Here is a 19,146-nt window from a genome sequence, read left to right on the forward strand (position 1 = left end):
TGAGGATGCGGAAAAAACAGCATTCCGGACGCATCATGGCCACTTTGAATTTCTTGCCATGCCATTTGGCCTTACCAACGCTCTCTCCACATTTCAGTCTTTGATGAACGAGGTATTTTGGCCCCACCTCCGCAGATTCGTCTTAGTATTTTTCGACGACATCCTAGTTTACAGTACACCATGGGTACTTTATCTGAGACATGTTATCAGCGGAGAGGGTGTCTCGGTAGATGGCTCCAAGATCCAAGCAATTCAAGAGTGGCCCAAACCTCAGTCCACTAAGGCTCTCTGCGGGTTCTTAGGGCTCACCGGATATTACCGCAAGTTCGTAAAGGATTACGGACTCTTGGCTGCCCCATTGACCAAGATGCTGAAGAAGAATGCATTCCAGTGGGATGAAGTAGCAGACGCCGCCTTCACAACCCTAAGGGATGCACTCTCCTCCACCCCAGTGCTGCAGTTACCAAACTTTGACTTGGAATTTACAGTTGAATGTGATGCTTCTGGTATGGGCATTGGAGCAGTACTACAACAGCAAGGGCACCCCGTAGCCTTCTTTAGCTGCAAATTGGCTGACCGACACCTAAAGCTACCGGCCTACGAGAGCAAGTTGATTGGACTAGCCAAGGCCATACAACACTGGAGGCCATACTTGTGGGGTAGACCCTTCATCGTCAAGACGGACCACTACAGTCTCAAGTACCTACTAGAGCAGCGGCTTACCACTCCACCCCAACAGCACTGGGCAAGTAAACTGCTCGGGTTTGACTTCCTGGTAGAACACAACAGGGACCTTAAATCGGGCCGCAGATGCACTGTCCAGGCGTGACGAAGATGCTATACACCTTTGTGCAATCTCCCGGCCCCGCGTCACCCTATTGGAAAGCATTAGGAGTGTGCTGCCCCAATCACCAGAATGGGGGGACCTGGTTCAAGAGATACAGTCCGGAGCGACCAACCTGAATTGGTCCCTCCATGACGGACTAGTACTATACAAGGGGCGGGTATACCTCCCGACAGATTGTCCATTAATCCCCGCCATCATCTCCAGCATCCATAACGCCACACATGAAGGGGTTCAGAAGACGTTGCACCGCGTCCGCACCGATTTCCATTGGCATGTTATGCGGGCTTCGATTCGGGATTTCATTCAGAATTGCTCCATGTGTCAACAACAGAAATGGGAAAATTTATACCTGGCAGGCCTCCTCCAGCCGCTTGCACTCCCAACATAGATCTGGGCTGATATCTCCATGGACTTCATTGAGGGCCTGCCCAAGGTCGGGGGGAAATTAGTTTTATTCGTGGTGGTGGATCGTTTCTCCAAGTATGCTCATTTCATTCCCTTATCCCACCCATACAACGCAGTTTCGGTTGCCCACGTCTTCTTCACACATTTTCCGCTTGCATGGGCTACCCGAATCAATCATCAGTGACAGGGACCCGGTCTTTACCAACGCTTTCTGGAAGGAGCTATTTCGATTGCAGGGTACGACACTAGCTTTTTCATCCTCCTACCATCCACAGACGGACGGACAAACGGAGGTCGTAAACCGTACCATAGAGATGTACCTCCGTTGTTTTGTGGGCGACCAGCCATGACGTTGGGTGGATTGCCTTCCATGGGCCGAATACTGCTACAACACAGCCTATCACTCCTCCCTTGGCATGACTCCGTTTCGGGTTGTCTATGGTTGGGATCCCCCCCGCCTACTGTCCTACGAACCCGGTTCGACACGGCTAGAAGAAGTCGATCGTAGTCTACAGGATCGCGATGCCCTCCTGGCGGAAGTCACTCTCCGCTTACAGCAGGCTCAGACACGCATGAAGAATATCTACGATAAGCACCACAGGGACCTAACTTTCAAGCCGGGACAATTTGTATGGTTGAAGCTCCAACCCTATCGGCAGCATTCTCTCAAGGCCAGATCTCCCCCTAAATTGGCCCCCAAGTTTTACGGACCCTTCAAGGTGGTACGGCGAATCGGGAAAGTTGCATATCAGCTTGAGCTACTAGAGCACAACAAACTCCATGATACCTTCCACGTGTCCTTGCTCAAGCCATTTACAGGAACCCCTCCTGATGAGGTACCTCCCCTTCCACCCGTTCGAGACGGTAGACCCATTCTACAACCTCGGGCTCTGGTTCAACCCCGCATCAATCGGGGCACCCTCGAAGTCCTAGTGGAGTGGGACGATCTACCACTAGTTGAGGCCACCTGGATTCCCTGGACTGTTCTACAAGACGCCTACCCCGATCTCAAGCTCGGGGACAAGCTCGTCGTCCAGGAAGGGTGTAATGTTGTGGATGCGTTCATAGGAAGGACGTACAGCCGCCGACAACAGCAGTGAGGAGGGGCCCAACCGGGCCCACAAAGGCGGCAGCTTATCTCAGCTCATCTTATCTTATTCTTAGTAGTTTCCTTATCTTCTAGAGTTTGATTTACCTAGTAGAAGTAGGAGTCTATTGATCCTAAAAGTGTGAATTATCCTTATCTGTTAGTATTCGAATTCTATTGGGAGTCTTCCCACACCTCTTGTAATCTCCTATTTAAGGGGCTGCAAATTGAGAATAAAGCATTCAGTTTTCAGTCAAGAAAGAGTAGGAGAGTTAGGGTGATCTCTTGAACAAATCACCCTCAGTTCGCCACCATAGGGTCTGCGCGCAAAGGGAGGGGCAAGGGGAAGCTAGAAGTTCTCCCCGTGGACCGACCCGTGACGAGATCCTACGCCCGGGCCCATAACATCATCATACTCATGAGAATCAGTGGAGGGTTTCTCCTCCCTTGTGTGTTTCACCTTCTTCTTTGCCTTCAGAAAAACTTCTACAGATTTAGCCCAAGGTACATAATTCTCTCCATTCAGTTTAATGGAGGTCATTTGAACATTCAGGTAGTCAGTAGGTATCATCACATTAGATTTGCTATCACTGCTATCTCCCATTGCTGAATTCTGTTATTACTGAATTCGGCACACTGCACACTACTTGATCACACTGGTTTCAGCACTTGTTATTGCTGAAGATTGCACTGTTTACACCACAAACCCTACCCCATGACTACCTGAAATCTCACCACACTATATGAGGACCACTCCCCCTTCGAATCACACAAAAAAACAGCATAAACCCTAGCACACTACAGTCTGAAATCCCACCATACGATCTGAAACATATTTCCTATTTGATTCATAACAAAAGTATGCATAGAAATCTCTCACCTCATCACCCGAAAAACAAACCACACAAAAAGAAAATCAGACCACACAAGACACCCACTGCACCACACGAATCAGCCCTCTTCTCTTCATCGATTAGGGGAGGGCTTCTTAGAAACCACAGCAACCGACCATGAACAGCACAACTGGAGGCATAGGGACCTCCAAGGGAAGAGGGCGACCACTTCTTTTCAGCTCTTTCCCTTATCTTCAATCGATGGCAGAGAAATCAAGAGAAAACCCTAGATTGAGTGCACAGAAAACAGAAATCTGGGCAGATCCGAGTTGCTTAGTTGTGCTCTGATACCATATTATGATTCGGCCTGCCCTTGAGTTCTGTTAGTCTGATAACAGCCAAGAAGAGAGAAGAAGAAAGAAGAAAGAAAGAGAGAGAGAAAAGAGGAGAAAAGGAGAGAAGAAAAGTCTGGTTCGAATGAGAGAAAAATTACCTCTCCCATTCGGCCAGACATGTTTTATATTACTAACATAATGGAAAAGACACATGTGCCCTTACTTGAGGGACACTAGTTTTAATATAATATTACAGATCAGCAACCTCAACATAATTATAAAGGCAGAAAACTGATTATCATGATGGAAAGCTTTGTTTCCTTTAGGTATTCTCTTGCTCATTGACTTTACTTCCTGTTATGATGTTATGACTCTGTTGGTGTGAAAATTTTAATAAATTCTCATGCAACATAGTTCACTCAATCAAGTGATTGAGTTTTTATTATTTTGGGTAAGGCCCACTCAAGGAATCATACGGATTGTTCCCCTTAATTTACATCCTCACGAGAAAGTAGAGAACACCTTTTGATTCTTACTTGGAGAAATGAATGCATAGAACAAAAGAAAAGAACAATAGGGTACTTAAAAAAAAAACTTTTCATTTGCGTTTCTTTGACATCAAGTGTACAAGAATGAGAAGAAAGAAAAAGAAAATACAATTGAGAAACTGTACAACAATACATTTCTCTTTTCTTTTTTATACAAATAATATTTCTTTCTCACTCCTTTCTTCACAATAAGCTATAGTCAATCAAATGAAATTCTGACTGTAGACAGCCTTAATCCTTGGATTTTTGCATACAAAAAGGGAACTGTAGTCAATCAAAATGAATACTTGATTGTAGATGGGTTTTATCCCTCTTCTCTTCATTTTCATTTGAAGGGAACCATAATCAGCCCTTGAGAATTAGACTGTAGATGGTTTAATCCCTAACTTTGTCTCGAAAGAATCATAATCAACCAAGTAGAGGCACTTGGTTGTAGATGGTTTATCTCTCTATATTTCCTTTCTCAGAAGTGAAAATAAAAGAGAGAGAAAGAAGGATACATAGCAGAAGACATATATAGGAAGTATTCATAGAGAGGACTTTCTTCTTTTTACCTGTATTAGTGAGACTTTTCCTTCCCTGCCTTCCCTTGAGCGCTTCTCTTTTCTTCTCTCTTTACCTTTTCTTTTTTTAAGAATCTCTTGAGGTAATTTCCTCCGAAGAGTGGCTCCGTTCGTCTCTAGCTTTTCCCCTTAAGGAGCTTAAATAGGGAGTAGTTATGTAACTACCTCCTCCTCCTAGGTGAAGGACACCTGTCCCTCCCACTTAAAAGAGAGGGAACTCCCATATGGGATACTTTTTTATAGTTTTGATAATTTGGCTAGCAGACCAGATACTTTTTTATTAAATATTATTTGGATTAAAAAAAATGCCTTCAAGAGACTCCATGCAAATTAATTTGATTTGGGCACACCACACCAAGATGAATTCAGATTAGCTGAATGCTTTGGCTGTTCAGCAGGATGTGGAACCAATGATGAGGTTCCATGCCAGTAATAAATTCATGAGCCCCACTGAAAGGTGCGGGCCCCATGTATTTTATTACTGGTGTAGAACGTTATCATTGGTTCCACAGCCAAAGTGTTCAGCTAAACCTTGCTCTACCACGACTGATTTAATATGATATGGGCACACCACAGGTGATTTAATTTGATATGGCCACATCATGAGTGATTTAATTTGATATTGCCACACCACATTTTGCACATTTTTGCACCTGACATGGATGGGGTTTTGATAGAAACATCAAGTATAGCATGTTGAAACACTTAACTGTTAGGGCTTATTACTTAAATATACCCTATGATTTTCAAAACTACTCACAATGTAGAGAACACTGATGTGGACCCCCTGCTGTGGTCCCCACTGTGTTCGTATGGCAGCATAGCATATGTTTTGTTAATTATGTCAGTTGATAGTTATTGGTAGTTATTTCAGTTTGTTGTTACAGCTTGTTATTTCAGCTTTATTATTAGTTTATTTTCCATGTAAGCAATAAGGGCAATTCAGCCCTTTTACAATTAGTCAACATATATAAATATTAAGAGTGGGTCGGCAGATCATTAAGATCAACCCTCTCTTCTCTAAATCCCTTCGTGTGCTTCTACTTTTCTCACTCTCTTCTTCTTTTCTTCTGAAATCTTTTCTTTTTCTTTTCGAATTCAAGACGGATTGTAGTCTTGATCGACTACTCACAATATACCTTTTTAAGTATTCAACCGTCAAGGTTGGCAGAAAAAGGGAAAAAAATACCCTTAGTTGTTCTTTAAATTTTCAAAATATACTTGCACAGCAAACTTATCACTTCTGAAGATATAATGTCAGGGATCTATTTAGGCACCTTAACCAAGAAAACATGATAAACCCAATAGATTCTTTCGAGTCCTTAGTTGGAAGCTGATAGTTCAAAGACACAATTCTGTAACCTGTAAACCTCTAGGAGGTGGGTTGAGCAAGAATGGATGGCCAACAGTGGAAAGTTTGCAAGTTTGCTAATACTACAATATGTACGTGGGTTGGGGGATATTTGCAAGTTCACAATGTTGCTGAATAGATTTTCCATATCTAATCACTCCAGCAATGCTTGCTATACTAGAATTTCCTAGCCTGCTTCCATCAAAATTTGACGTGAATTGATTCAAGCTGGGAAAATGTGAAAAATAAATGGTTACTGTCCTTGTCGAAGATGAGGTAGTTATTATCATTCCATCCCCTCATATTATCCACCTAATCCATTTTAATTGCATAATACATAAATTGAGCGCACAAAAAAAAAAATCATGTTCTATCCACCCCTTGCATTGCAAATCCATCTGCTAGACTGTTTGCTGACTGTTTAACCCAGCAAAATCTTACTTCCAATTCCCTTGCCAAGTGCTTAATTTCTTTTCTGACTTGCCTATGTTTTTTCTTTTTTAATAATTTTCTGACTTGTCTATGTTGCCATATTGCTTGTCTATTATTAACCATCCAGGTCACTGCCACCTTTCAATCTCCCTCTACCATTAATTTGTTAAGGTGCATCGATCTTTACATTTTCAATCCATGCAGGAATTCTACTACTTCATCTCTTAGTGAGTCTTTTTTTTTTTTGTTAGGTAAGTTCAATTTCATTAGAAATGTCAATATGTACGGCACTGCAAACATTCCAAGAGAGGTGAGAGTTTCACCTCTCAAAATAGACACAATACAAATAAGGATTTACAAATTACAACTGAGCCCAATATAACTGATCCGTAGAGGTGTAAAATGGGCCGTGCTGCCCTCCCCCAGGGTAACTTGGGGGGTTGGCCTGGCACAGCCCAAGCCAGTGCGGGCCCGTGCCATACCGTGGGCCGGGCTGGTCCGTGGGCCAATCTAGGCTGTGGACCAGGCCAAAGCTATTTATTTAAAAAAATTGAAAAGAACTTAAAATTTTAATTTTATATGAATTTTGATGTATACAATTGCTTATATATACAATAATTAAATAAATTAGTATAATAAAATTGAAAACAATTGTTTATTTTATTAATATATTATATACTATATTATTATATAATTATAATTTATATAATATATTATATATAAATACATAAATATATAAAATATATAAATATTATATATATAAAATATATATAAATAATATATATGGGTCGTGCCCACACGTGGGTCGTGGGCGGCACGGCCCACTCGGTCGTGTCATGTTGGCCCGGCCTACGGACCTAAAACCCCAGGCCCAGCACGGCCCTCACGATTGTGCTGGGCTTGGCACGGCCCACAGACTGTCGTGCTGGGCCGGTCCAAATCCGTGTCGGGCCACAGGCGGCATGGCCCAATTTACACCTCTACTGACTCGTATTGGTCCCTTGCTTTGCTAGCACATCAGCAAGCCCATTAGCTGACCTCTTCCACCGAACATTTAGTGTCAAATCACAGGTCAACCATATAAACTTCTTAATTCCATCTCTATACACCCAAACAATAATCTGTGGCTTCTGCAGCCCACCCTTCTACTACCTTAGAGTGTCCTTTACAGTCAACTTATTCAAGTTTAATTTCTAGCTATCTGTAGCCCTTGAATCACTACCAAGAATTCAGCCCTAATCGACTCCCCCACACTCGTTTGGTTTGAGAATAAGGCAACAATATGTCTATCTTTATTTCTAAAAACTCTCCTATTCTTGAGGGACCTAGATTGTCAAGATTTGTTCTTGTCAAAGTTTAACTTGATGAAATCTTCAGCCTGAGGTGACCAATGAGAAGGTGGCTAGATCAAATAAACTGCTAATGTTTGTAGGCATAGTACACCTGCACCCAAACAGAGAGGAAAAAACCCATTCCCAAACACCTGCAACAAATGAATAGGTAGGTGGTAACAACTCTCTCCGATGGCCTTGTAAAGAGTGCACCATTTAGGGGACACAAAGAAAAGGTTTTCTTTTCTAAAATTATCTAGGGTGTTGATTTTCCCATGAAACTCTTCCCAATAAAAGGCACTTTAGGGGGAATTGGAGTGCACCAAATTTCCTTGTAAGGGAAAGGTTGAATTTGTGAGGAAAAACACAGAATTAAAAAAGGAAGCACAGGTGAGCAGACCATTAGGATGGGGGGCCCACACATTACCTGTCAGATGAAAAGTTCAAGATACACTCACTCCAAGGTTAGCAACAGATCTTCAACCTCCTCAAATTCATCATTTAGTGACTCTCCATGCCCAACAGGACCCGAGCATAGAGAAAACATGTTTCCATCTCTAAGCTTGTCTCCAATGCTCGATGGTCTTAGGTTCCCAAGGCAACAAATATCAAAATTTGATTTTAAGTAGGCAATTATGGGTGGCCAGCATTGCAACTAAATCACTCTTCTTGTGATTGAAGAATAAGATACTACTTACAATCCCCTAATTATGTTGTCCATTGAATATGAATAGAACTAATTTCTTGGTCTTCATCCAAATGCATCACTCTTGTTACCATACTCTCAATGATTGCTTACTTTTATGTTCCTTCCCTTTAAAGATTCTTGCATTTTCACCTTCCAAATTGTCCAACTAATCTCTGCCCCTGTACATTGCAACATAATCTTTGATCCTCCCTTTCTTGTTGAAATGAAAATGCCAAGTTAAGTAGGTTTTGTTACATGGATCCCAAATACTAGCAACTAGCAAGTGGTAAGCAGTTTCCCCACTTGCATAGCAAAGGATGCACACATGAGGTTGAGAACACCAAGGTCTTTGTTTTTTATGAATACCACAAGTGTTAATCTTCTCATGAAAACCTTCTGGCAAAAGGCCCTACCTAATTTGGAAGCATTGATACTCCAAATTTCTTTAAACAAAATAGGTTGCAAGGTTAAAGGAGAGGTAAAAATGTACATAGAAAAAGGAAGCAGAAGAGAATTTATTTTCTACAGCCAAAGGATTAGGGAACCAAATACGTTTATCTTGATTGGTCACATCTGAGAAAGTATTTTCTACAGTCTTCAGGAGTTCTAAGGCCTTGCAATCCGAGAACTTTGCGACTTTTTTTTTTTTTTTGATAACAACTTTGCAACTTTGCAACATATTCTTTTACCTATTAACCCTATTTTCTTAGCTTTGTTTGATGGCTTGGAACAAAATAAATTTAAAGGGGTGCACCTATGTGCCTTTTATCATTTTATAAAATATAATTCTATATTTTTACATTTTCACAATCTTTCCCCATGTCTATTATTTTTACAATATTTCTGTACAACATTTTCAACATGTTTCCTATATTTGAATGACTAATATTTCCAGCGACACCAACATTTTAAACCTTGGGCGATACTAATGTTGCTCTAGCAGATCATTCAACATTCCATCCATTTCCCTTCCTTAGCCTCCCATGCATGCTTACCACCACTCTATGCCAATATTTGTCTGGTTCCATAGGTAATCTTGTAACCATTTCCCTAAACCAATCCCCAATGATTCTTCCTTATTTCCCACTTCTGGTTTTCACAATAACCCCTTTATATTGTTGTTGTTGTTATTTTGCCACCAATGCAGGGATTCTAAATACAGAATAAATTATCTTACATGTGTAGAAGGAATTATAGACAATGAAATAAATTTGTGACACACCTCCCATAGGCTAGTCCTACTACCAGATTACATGTAGAGTTAACAGCTTTAGAAAAGCTGACCCAACCCAAGAATTACAATTGAGCCCAATACAAGTGAGTTCTTTGTACCCCTTGCTTAGCTAGACCATCTGCCAGGCTGTTGTCAGTTCTCCTCAACCATTTAACTCAGATTGTCGTGTCCTTTGAGAGCCATTTAAATCGCCTGAATTCATTCCTCACATGCCATGTCACCCCTCCTCCCCCTTCTTCAGCCAGTTCACAACAGTTCTCAAGTCACTCTAGATGATCAGTCTATCAATACCCAGATACTGCAGTCAATAGTTCTGAACATGCCAGATCACCTTGTTCAGCAGGTCCCAATTATAAAGCTACGATGTTTCCTTCCTCATCCCTAATGACCCCTCCTATGCCTGAGGGGCCTGGATTACCCACACATCTCCCATCAAAATTCAATTTTGATGGGCTGATGTTTGAATCCAATTGAAAGTTGCCTTCAGCTCCCTATACAATTGTTGCACTTCTCTTCCAAAAGCCATCATGCCACATCACCTTGTTCAGCAGGCCCTGATTATAAAGTTAAGATGTTTCCTTCCTCATCCCTAATGACCCCTCCTATCCCTAAGGGGTCTGGATTCCCCACACATCTCCCATCAAAATTCAGTTTTGATGGGCTGATGTTTGAATCCAATTGAAAGTTGCCTTCAGCTCCCTAGACAATTGTTGCACTTCTCTTTCAAAAGCCTTCATAGTTTTTCATCCTTTCCATGACCACCTTCGAGTCTCCTTCCACCACCATAGCACCATAGTTTAGAGTGCCAATGCATGTGTATGGAAAAATCATGTCAAGGAAATCATTCTCACTGATGATTGGGAATTTTAAGAACCCCAGTCTACCAGTTTCATTGGTTTTGAGGTCTGGATTTGGTGTCCGTTACAATTTTTTGGTTGTTATTAGCTTTTCCTGTCAATGGTTAGGGTTGGGGGGTTCTACTTCTGACATCTACCCCATCTCTTTTTGGCTTTTGCAGGCACTGAACCATAATGCAGGGTCTGGATACGATGCTCCTGAGGTTGCCATGTCTGGCCAGTATACTCTTAAGAGTGATGTGTACAGCTTTGGAGTGGTTATGTTGGAGCTTCTTACTGGTCGGAAGCCATTTGACAGGTAAAACTTGAATAGTCGCTTAACTATTTTTCCTGTAAATAGATTTGCTCATATTTCCTTGTCCTAACTATTACTTGATGCTTCGGACAGCTCAAGGCAGAGATCTGAGCAATCTTTGGTTCGATGGGCAACACCTCAGCTCCATGACATTGATGCTTTGGATAAAATGGTTGACCCAGCACTTAAAGGACTGTACCCTGCCAAATCTCTTTCTCGGTTTGCTGACATCATAGCACTGTGTGTCCAGGTAAAATGTTAGGAAGTATATCAATCAGAAACTGAGAGATGTGATTTCATGTTATCATCGTTATTGAATACTACCATTTGTACCCTACAGAGCCTTGATTTTTCTGATATCTTGAAATCATGCTTATTATGCAGCCGGAACCAGAATTCCGACCACCTATGTCTGAAGTCGTGCAAGCATTGGTTCGGCTAGTGCAGCGAGCAAACATGAGCAAGAGAACAACTGGAGATGAACAAGGAGGATCTCGACGAGCAGATGAACCAGACGTACAGGATTACACGTTTTAAGTTGCACGCAGTCCGATCCTTGGCGAGTGCTGTGTTTTGGTTGCTTTGATTACAGAATGAAAGGGGGACTTATTGTCTTCAACTGAGAAGGGTAGCGATGGAAGTTATTATTTTTCCTTGCAAGTGTCCAAAACAAAGCAAGTTTCCATGGGTGTTTTTTTTTTTTCTTTTTTGTAATTAAGCATCTATATTTTTGTATCTTCGATTAATTAGATTCCCTACAATCCTTTTTATAATCACCAACAGGAAAATGCTGGACCATTTCTAGATTTGTCTCATCCTTGCAATTTCCATTTGGTTTCTTTGAAGAGACTCACAAATCTATCTTGTATAGAAATTTCCATTTATTATTTTTTTGAAAGAAGGTATGAAAATATAAATTAGAAATAAAACAAAACATGTACAAGTTGCTGAGGTCGATCATAAGTCACAACAGTAATACAACTACCAAAAAAATCACAGCCGGGACCAAATTCTAGACCAAGGATCACAAATTTTCACCCTCTGGTCGAGACTTCGAAACACCCCCTGTAGGTGTGTATCAAAAAACCTCTGACCATCCTTGCCCCCTTTAGACAGCCCTCTACCCACCAACTCTTCAAGAACTCCGCTACTGAACCTGAAAGGTTCCACAGCTTGGATCAAATCTCACGAGAAAATTTGTGATGCAAATTAAATGGTCTAACGATTCCGAATGCCTTTCATACGGTACACAGTCAACTAAATCCAACAAAATTCAGATTTTTTATTTTTTTTCCACTTAAAACAAGCTTGAAGCAGTTCAGACTTGGACATTGAACGTGTAGCATTGTTGCCTGATCTCTTACATCACATGAGGTCAAGATAAAGAGAATGCAATTATGCAACTGCCAAAATCAGAGAAGAAGATGCATATATAGATGAAGTCTCTCGCGGAGGTGAGTTTTTTCTTGAATATCAATACGGTAATACCACGTGTAACTCAAATCTGTCCCCAGTCACCATGGAGCGTAGTATGGTAATAGTTAGTCTATTAAAATGATAATGCAGTCAGATACCCTGTAGCTTATTACCCAAAAAAATACGGACAAGTATGGATACACACGATGTAGAATTCTGACTTCCAGCCCGACTCCCCCTACTACTAGCCCTTTTCCCCCTATAAACCATATCTTGCTCTTGAATTTGGCATCAATTCATGGTCAGGATGCATTTTTCCTGTACTTTGGGGCTATAAAATTCTGATCTGAGCTGATTGGTCATTCTCCCAAAGAAAATCCCTCTGACTATGAAAATTGATGCATTTTGGAGGATGTATTGTTTGCTTTTGGGTAAACCTCTCAAGAAAAAATTTTCTATTAGTGCCATGTACTTTGGGCCTAATGTCATTTTTGTCATCGAATTTTAAAATGTGATAATCTAGTATTGGAATTTTCAAAATGTGTCAATTTAGTACCTATCGTCACTAGTCCATCAATTATTCATATCACATGATGACGTGTGATTTTAAAGTTTTAAACTGTCAAAACTATCATTCTAAAAACACTGCTCATTATCTTCTACCTTGAGACTAAAACAATGCTAAGTGACCTAAATCAGATCTTGAAGAGAGACTGTTGGAGAGAGACAAGACGAGAGAGAGAGAGAGAGAGAGAGAGAGAGAGAGAGAGAGAGAGAGAGATGAAGGGTGCTTGCAGAGCTTATTGATTCCGTTCTTGACTTCTTGAAGAAGGAGGCTGAGAGTTGTGATTGTCTTCAGGGATTTCAAGTTTGTCACTCTCCAGGTGGAGGAACTGGTTCTGGTATGGGTACTGATGATGGTCGTTTTGGCAGCACCCTGTTGTTCAGACTACTTCCAAGTGGCCGATGACTCAGAGGCCGAAGTGGAGGATTTTTGTTGGATGAGGACTTGGATGTTGAGTTGACTAGGTCGAATTGGGGGGTAGATTGGGTGCTGAACTAGGTAGCTCTTTAGAGAAACCTGCAAGGAATCAATGTTAGAGGACCCGGGGTGACTAACCCGGTGAGGTCGCTCCGATGATTTAGTACTCTCGTAGTAGATCGCAAGTTAAAATATCAGAAAGTATGAGAGCTAGAATGTGCTTACTTGCCTCTCATTGTCATTGGGTTGGTGCCTTTGTATAGGCATTGTTTGGTGTGGGCCTCACACAATACATCCGAGATTTTTGAGTGGTCGTGCCTAACCGGTATGAAATCCTCGGAGGTAACCACCATGCATTTGACCATCCTCCGGAACATTTGTTACGTGGGCCAACTTTTGAGAAACCTAGGACCGTCAGGATATGCATGTCAAATTTATCGACAAGCACATCCCGTAAGTCACCGCCTGGTCTCCAGTCAGTTCAGCAATCCCTCGAGGGAGGTCGCTCCTCGCGTTAAGGTCACTTTGGCCAGAGACAAGGTGCTACAAGCTGACCCTGGACGAGGTGTTGCAAGCCAACCTAAGTTGTGGTTGAGATCACTAGTTTGGCGGTAAAGACAGGTCGCCAGGTTGGGGCGAAGACGAACTACGATCTGAGACTCTAAATCATTGCTTAGGTGGCGTTTGGGTGTCGTCGGTACTTTGCTCATTTCAAAGATAAGGGAAGAGTATCCTGACCGGGTGATGCTCACATTTTCTGTCTTCCCCTCCCCAAAGGTTTTTGGATACAGTGGTTGAGCCATACAATGCAACCTTTTTCTATTCATTAGCTTGTAGAAAACACAAATGAGTGTATGGTTGTTGATAATGAAGCTTTGTATGATATTTGCTTCAGGATTCTCAAGCTTACTACTACTGGCTTCTGTGGTCTGAACCATTTGATCACTACAACCATGAGTGGTGTCACCCGTTGTCTCATGTTCCTTGGGCAGCTGAACTCTCATAAGAGGAAGCTTGCTGTGAACTTAATTCCATTCCCCCGTCTCCACTTCTTTATGGTTGGATTTGCCCCCGTCTCCATTCCCCCTCTGAACTGTCCCTGAGTTAACTAGTAGTTGTAGGATGTCAAGAACATGATGTGTGCTGATGACCCTCACCATGGCTACTATCTTACTACCTCAGCTATGTTCAGAGGTAAGGTGAGCACTAAGTGGACGAGCAGTTGATCAATTTGCAAAACAAGAACTCATCCTACTTTGTGGAGTGAATTTCAAAAACTTATTTCATCTTCTTGAGGAAGAAGATAATGAATAGTGTATTAGTTTTGAGAAGGGCATTTGGATGGTTGATAAAGAAAATTAGATGACACCTAGAGGGCATTCGTGTCTTTTCATATGCCACTTAACGGTTGATTAACGACGTGTACTGGGTTGTCGCATTTTGAAAGTTTGGGTACTTGATTGTTGTGTTTTAAAGTTTGGGGGACCAAATTGGCACTAGACCCAAAGTACAGGGTACTAATAAGGAATTTTCCCATCCCTTAAATCTCTCTTGGGTTTTCTGAAAAGGCTTTCAACCTTGACCTGTCCTTAAACCTTTCTACTTTTGATGACAAAGGGATTTATAGGCCTTTTTTTTTTCTTTTGAAGGACTACACAACAGGGAGGTAGCCCATCCCCCAATTGAGATCCCAAGTCTCCGCTATGACCAACAGGAGACCTTACCAACCAGTTGGCAAGTGGACAAAGACATCAAATATCTATTATGCCCATACTAATTCTTCTTATCAAGTTAGTAGATTTTTCATAATTCCAATTTTACCCTTAAACTGTTAATACGAGTAAATATATTATTATATTTTAGTATTTCAATTTTTTGACAAAAATAAACCCATTTTGGGGTAAAGAGAGGATTAAGGATATTTTATTTATTTTTTTAAAGATTTATTAAGGGTATTTTTATGTTAAAGTTTTAAGGATATTTCAGTCATTAAACATTTGATGATTTTGCATAAGGGCAAAACTGGTATAATAATATGTTTACCATGACATCAGCAGTTTTTATTGGATTTCTAACAATAAAATAACAGAAAGGGTGTATAAATCCTTTTATCCCCAAAGGTCCGGGGAGGTTTAAGTGCATGTCAAAGTTGAGGGGTGGTTTAAGACCTTTTTAGAAAACCCAAGGGAGGGTTAAGGGATTTACCCTTAGTTCTTTTTAACTTTTTTGAATTAATGATTGATTAATACAGTATAAATCATACCATTTAATTGAATCATTACGCAATTAAAAAGTTAATATAAATATAGTCATATATTTAAATTTAAACCTTATATTTATTTATTTTAAAATTTACATTATTTGCATGCACGATACATGAAATTTTGTTTATTTTGCTTTGAGAGTATTTCTTTTTTTAAGTAGGCCCTTGAAAGTATCTTGTAAGTACATGTAGTTTACCATCACTGTGATTACAATGAGGATGTCAAAGGAAAAATCATATGGAGGAATCCTGGCCTGAATACCCCTACAATGGTACAAAAACACTCGATCAAAATGATGGAAAGCTCATACATTTGCAATGCGCATAGAGAGCCATCCAAGATTTGCGATGATCATAAAACACCTCTTGGGAGACAGTGATGAGCAATGAGTATCGCTTGAGACTTGCGATGGACATAAAATGACACCACTAGTCTATGACAAACCCAATACACTACTAGCGCCTTGCGATGGACATGAAATGACAGCTGATGCTGTAACGGATGGTGGATAGACCCCAAGGTCGGCAACACCTGCCTATGGGAGATAGGCATTCCTTATGATTATAGCAAGCTATGATGTGGCATCTCGTAGGCGATTGAGCAAACACCCTAGGGTTTCTTTGGGTTCTCCCTTCTCTCTTCACAACTATCCTCTTGGACATTCGGAGGCTTGACCAGGCTATTGTGAACATGGAGTCTATGGTACCTACAATCTTCATTCACTAAGCTTTTTGTTGAAAACTACAAAAAATGCATATATTTTGTATACAAGCTTTTAATAAGAAATTATCCGAGAAGGCTAATTTCTATACAGTTATTAAGGCCCAAAAGTATGGCATTATTTTCTAGAAACCTTAAAAATTGAAGGAGCATCATATTCTTTTGGTTTATTTTTTCCTTTAGCTTGAGATGTGTTAATATTATTTAGGCAACACGAGAGTTTGAATTTACGGTGTTAAGTTATTTCCATAGGATGCATTTTCAGAACGGGCATTTGTTTTGCCTCCATATGTAAGACACTGTTAATTTGTGTTAAAGAACTGAATGAAAATACCTTACCTTTCAATTACAGAACGCTGGTATCCATTTTATGCCTAGAAAGTGCAAGAGAAAGCTTAAACTTAGATGCAGATTCTTGCTTAAACCAAGATGCATATTAAGATTTGAGACTGTCTCATAAGAAAGTTAATATCAATAAATGGGTTGCTATTCTTTACTTTCATGTTATGAGGCTTTAATTGGTAGAGCGCTTGAGGGTAGTTATTTTTAAAATAAACTAGTAAATGTGTATGTGCTTTATACGTGAGAATTCTAGGTCGTGATAATGATAGTAATGGTACATCCAAAATTTATTACAAAATTCATGTATTTTTTATTTTTTATTTTCACTATTAATCAGATACATATTGCAAAATCCAAATCTGACTATATGGCATTTCATATTGGGTTGCAAAGTTTTGGGTATCATTGATAGTCTACCTACTTGGTGGTCTTCTATTTGTAATGTCTTATTTTCTTAGTGTCTTTTTGTTCATTTATAAAAAAAAAATGTAAGATTTAAAGAGAGGGAATTGAATAAGGTGAAAATTATAGTTCAAACTACATTTTAAACCTCACAATTAAATAGGGATTAAATTAAAAAAATGGGTATTTTAGTCAAAAGAAAGCTCTACAATCTTATTCAAATTTTTAATAGTAGTGTAAATATGGAGTTACAGATGTATTCAATTTTTTCTATAATTTTTTATTTCTATGTGTGAAAATAATACTATTATATACACTTATTTTTTGTTTAATATGATAAATATATGATATTGTACATGTGCCCAAATGTTTCTTATTTTTTTTGTAAAACTTATGTATTTTCTTTTTCATTTTTGTGTTTTTGATATTTTATTAATTTTTATTATTTAATTATGACATTAAAGGTTGACAAATTTGACCCAAAAGTTGAACTATTAATATCTGCTAAAAAGGAAAATGATTTTATTTTTGGTTAGTTTTAGATTATGTATTTCATTTTCATCATCAATAAAAACAATTCTTGTTTATTACACTTTTTTTTTTTTAATTTGATCAATAAAAATATCATAAATGTGTCTTTTTTTATACTTTTGTAGTTTTCTTTTATTTCTATTTTAAAATTTTATTATCTAACTATGACTTCATGGGTTTCCCAATTTGATTCAGATGGTTGAATTGCTTAGTCATTACTTGGGTAAAGAATGATTTTGTTTTTGAGTAAATTTTAAAATATATGGATTTATATTGTTAAAAGTATTGGGCATAGATCTAATTAGTGAAAAAAATAACTTAAAATATAGAATTTAATAAGAGAGAATGTGGGTTAATACCTTAAATATAAGAATTAATGAGAGGGGATTAAATGAGGTGAAAAGCATTAATTGAAATTATATTTTCAACATTCATAATTAGGGATGGACTAAATAACAAGTATGGTCATTTTAGTCAAGAAAAATTCAACACCCTCATTTGTACTTTTTATAATAGTATAGATTATCAAAACTATAAGAAGTCAAAATAAAAACTCTCTCATGACTTAATTGTTTTTAATAAAATCCATTATTATTCTCTTTCTTTCTCTTTCATTAAATCCCTCATTTCCTTTTAAGTTTTCTAATGCTTTTTCTTTTTTTACAAAAATCTCTCTAACTCTCTTAACCCCTTTTGGTCTCTCTGATGAGATACGGGTATAAAATTAATGGATTGGGCTAGTTTAAGAGTGCTAAACCAAGGCCAACCATAAAATGGACCCTAGATATGACCCAAAGTAATGTTAAAAGACAAAAACCTAGTTAGACATAGTTGAAATTCTTTAATTTTGGCAACTCAATTTGCAGCCTAAATATAAGGGTTTTAACTTGGACAACTCGGCCTGGACTTGATTTTGGGCTTATAGCTTTTATGTGTAAAAAACATTAAGTGTATGTATGTGTGTGCATGTGTGTATAGGCAGGCTAGGCTTGAAGTATTGAGCCCTGACCCTAAAATTTGTAAGCTGGATATGAGTTTGAGCCCAGACTGTGCTGAAAATGATTATCACCCCTACCCTAAATTCAAACCTAACCAAATTTCTACTTATCACCAATGATTTTAAAAACCAAACTGAAAATAGAACAAATTTGACCACCGATTCCTAGGTCAAACAGTCTGGAACCTCGAACAAACAGTTTATATAGTCTAAACCTATACCAGAAGCCATGACCGGTTCTAAGGTCAAATAGTCCGACCATCTGGTCCAATCCTGTTTTCGAAACCATGTAGCACCACCTAGGTAAATTAAAATATTATTCAATCTAAGGCTTTTTAGGCCCAGGCTGGATCTGATCACCCCTACCCTAATTTTCTATACTGAAGACATTATTCAACCTCTTCCAATTAGGGGGGTCGGGTGCTCGCCAATTGACACCTATTTTTGTTTTCATAAAGAAAAACTGTAACACCCCAAGCGCCAAGGTTTACGGATGGATGGTTTGATTTACCATTTGTTGAGGCTGCCGTAAATTCATTATAGCAGCAAATGAAGTATTTATGATCAAGAATTTAATAAAGCTAAACAAACTAATAATACGAATACAGAAATGGAAACATGAAGCCGATCTGGTAAATTCATATGTACATATATGTATCATATTTTATGTTTAATTTATATTTTTT

At 39.2% G+C, this 19,146-nt stretch overlaps 1 protein-coding gene and 1 pseudogene across 1 annotated transcript in view; both read left to right on the forward strand.

The window, feature by feature from the left end:
- Window positions 1-11,663, forward strand: part of SRF6 (STRUBBELIG-receptor family 6) — a 28,971-nt gene extending 17,308 nt beyond the window's left edge. The window contains exons 14-16 of the mRNA XM_088949200.1: window positions 10,673-10,809; window positions 10,900-11,056; window positions 11,191-11,663. Coding sequence (XP_088805326.1) covers window positions 10,673-10,809; window positions 10,900-11,056; window positions 11,191-11,343 — 447 coding nt within the window. The 3' untranslated portion in view covers window positions 11,344-11,663. The remainder of the gene's footprint in view (window positions 1-10,672; window positions 10,810-10,899; window positions 11,057-11,190) is intronic.
- Window positions 11,664-13,009: 1,346 nt separating this feature from the next.
- Window positions 13,010-14,471, forward strand: LOC148846709 (tubulin beta-1 chain pseudogene; annotated as a pseudogene).
- The last annotated feature ends 4,675 nt before the right edge of the window (window positions 14,472-19,146 follow it).

The sequence above is a fragment of the Nelumbo lutea genome, chromosome 6 (assembly GCF_056320005.1).
Source record: "Nelumbo lutea isolate HS-2025 chromosome 6, American lotus-T2T, whole genome shotgun sequence".
NCBI classification, from domain to species: domain Eukaryota; kingdom Viridiplantae; phylum Streptophyta; class Magnoliopsida; order Proteales; family Nelumbonaceae; genus Nelumbo; species Nelumbo lutea.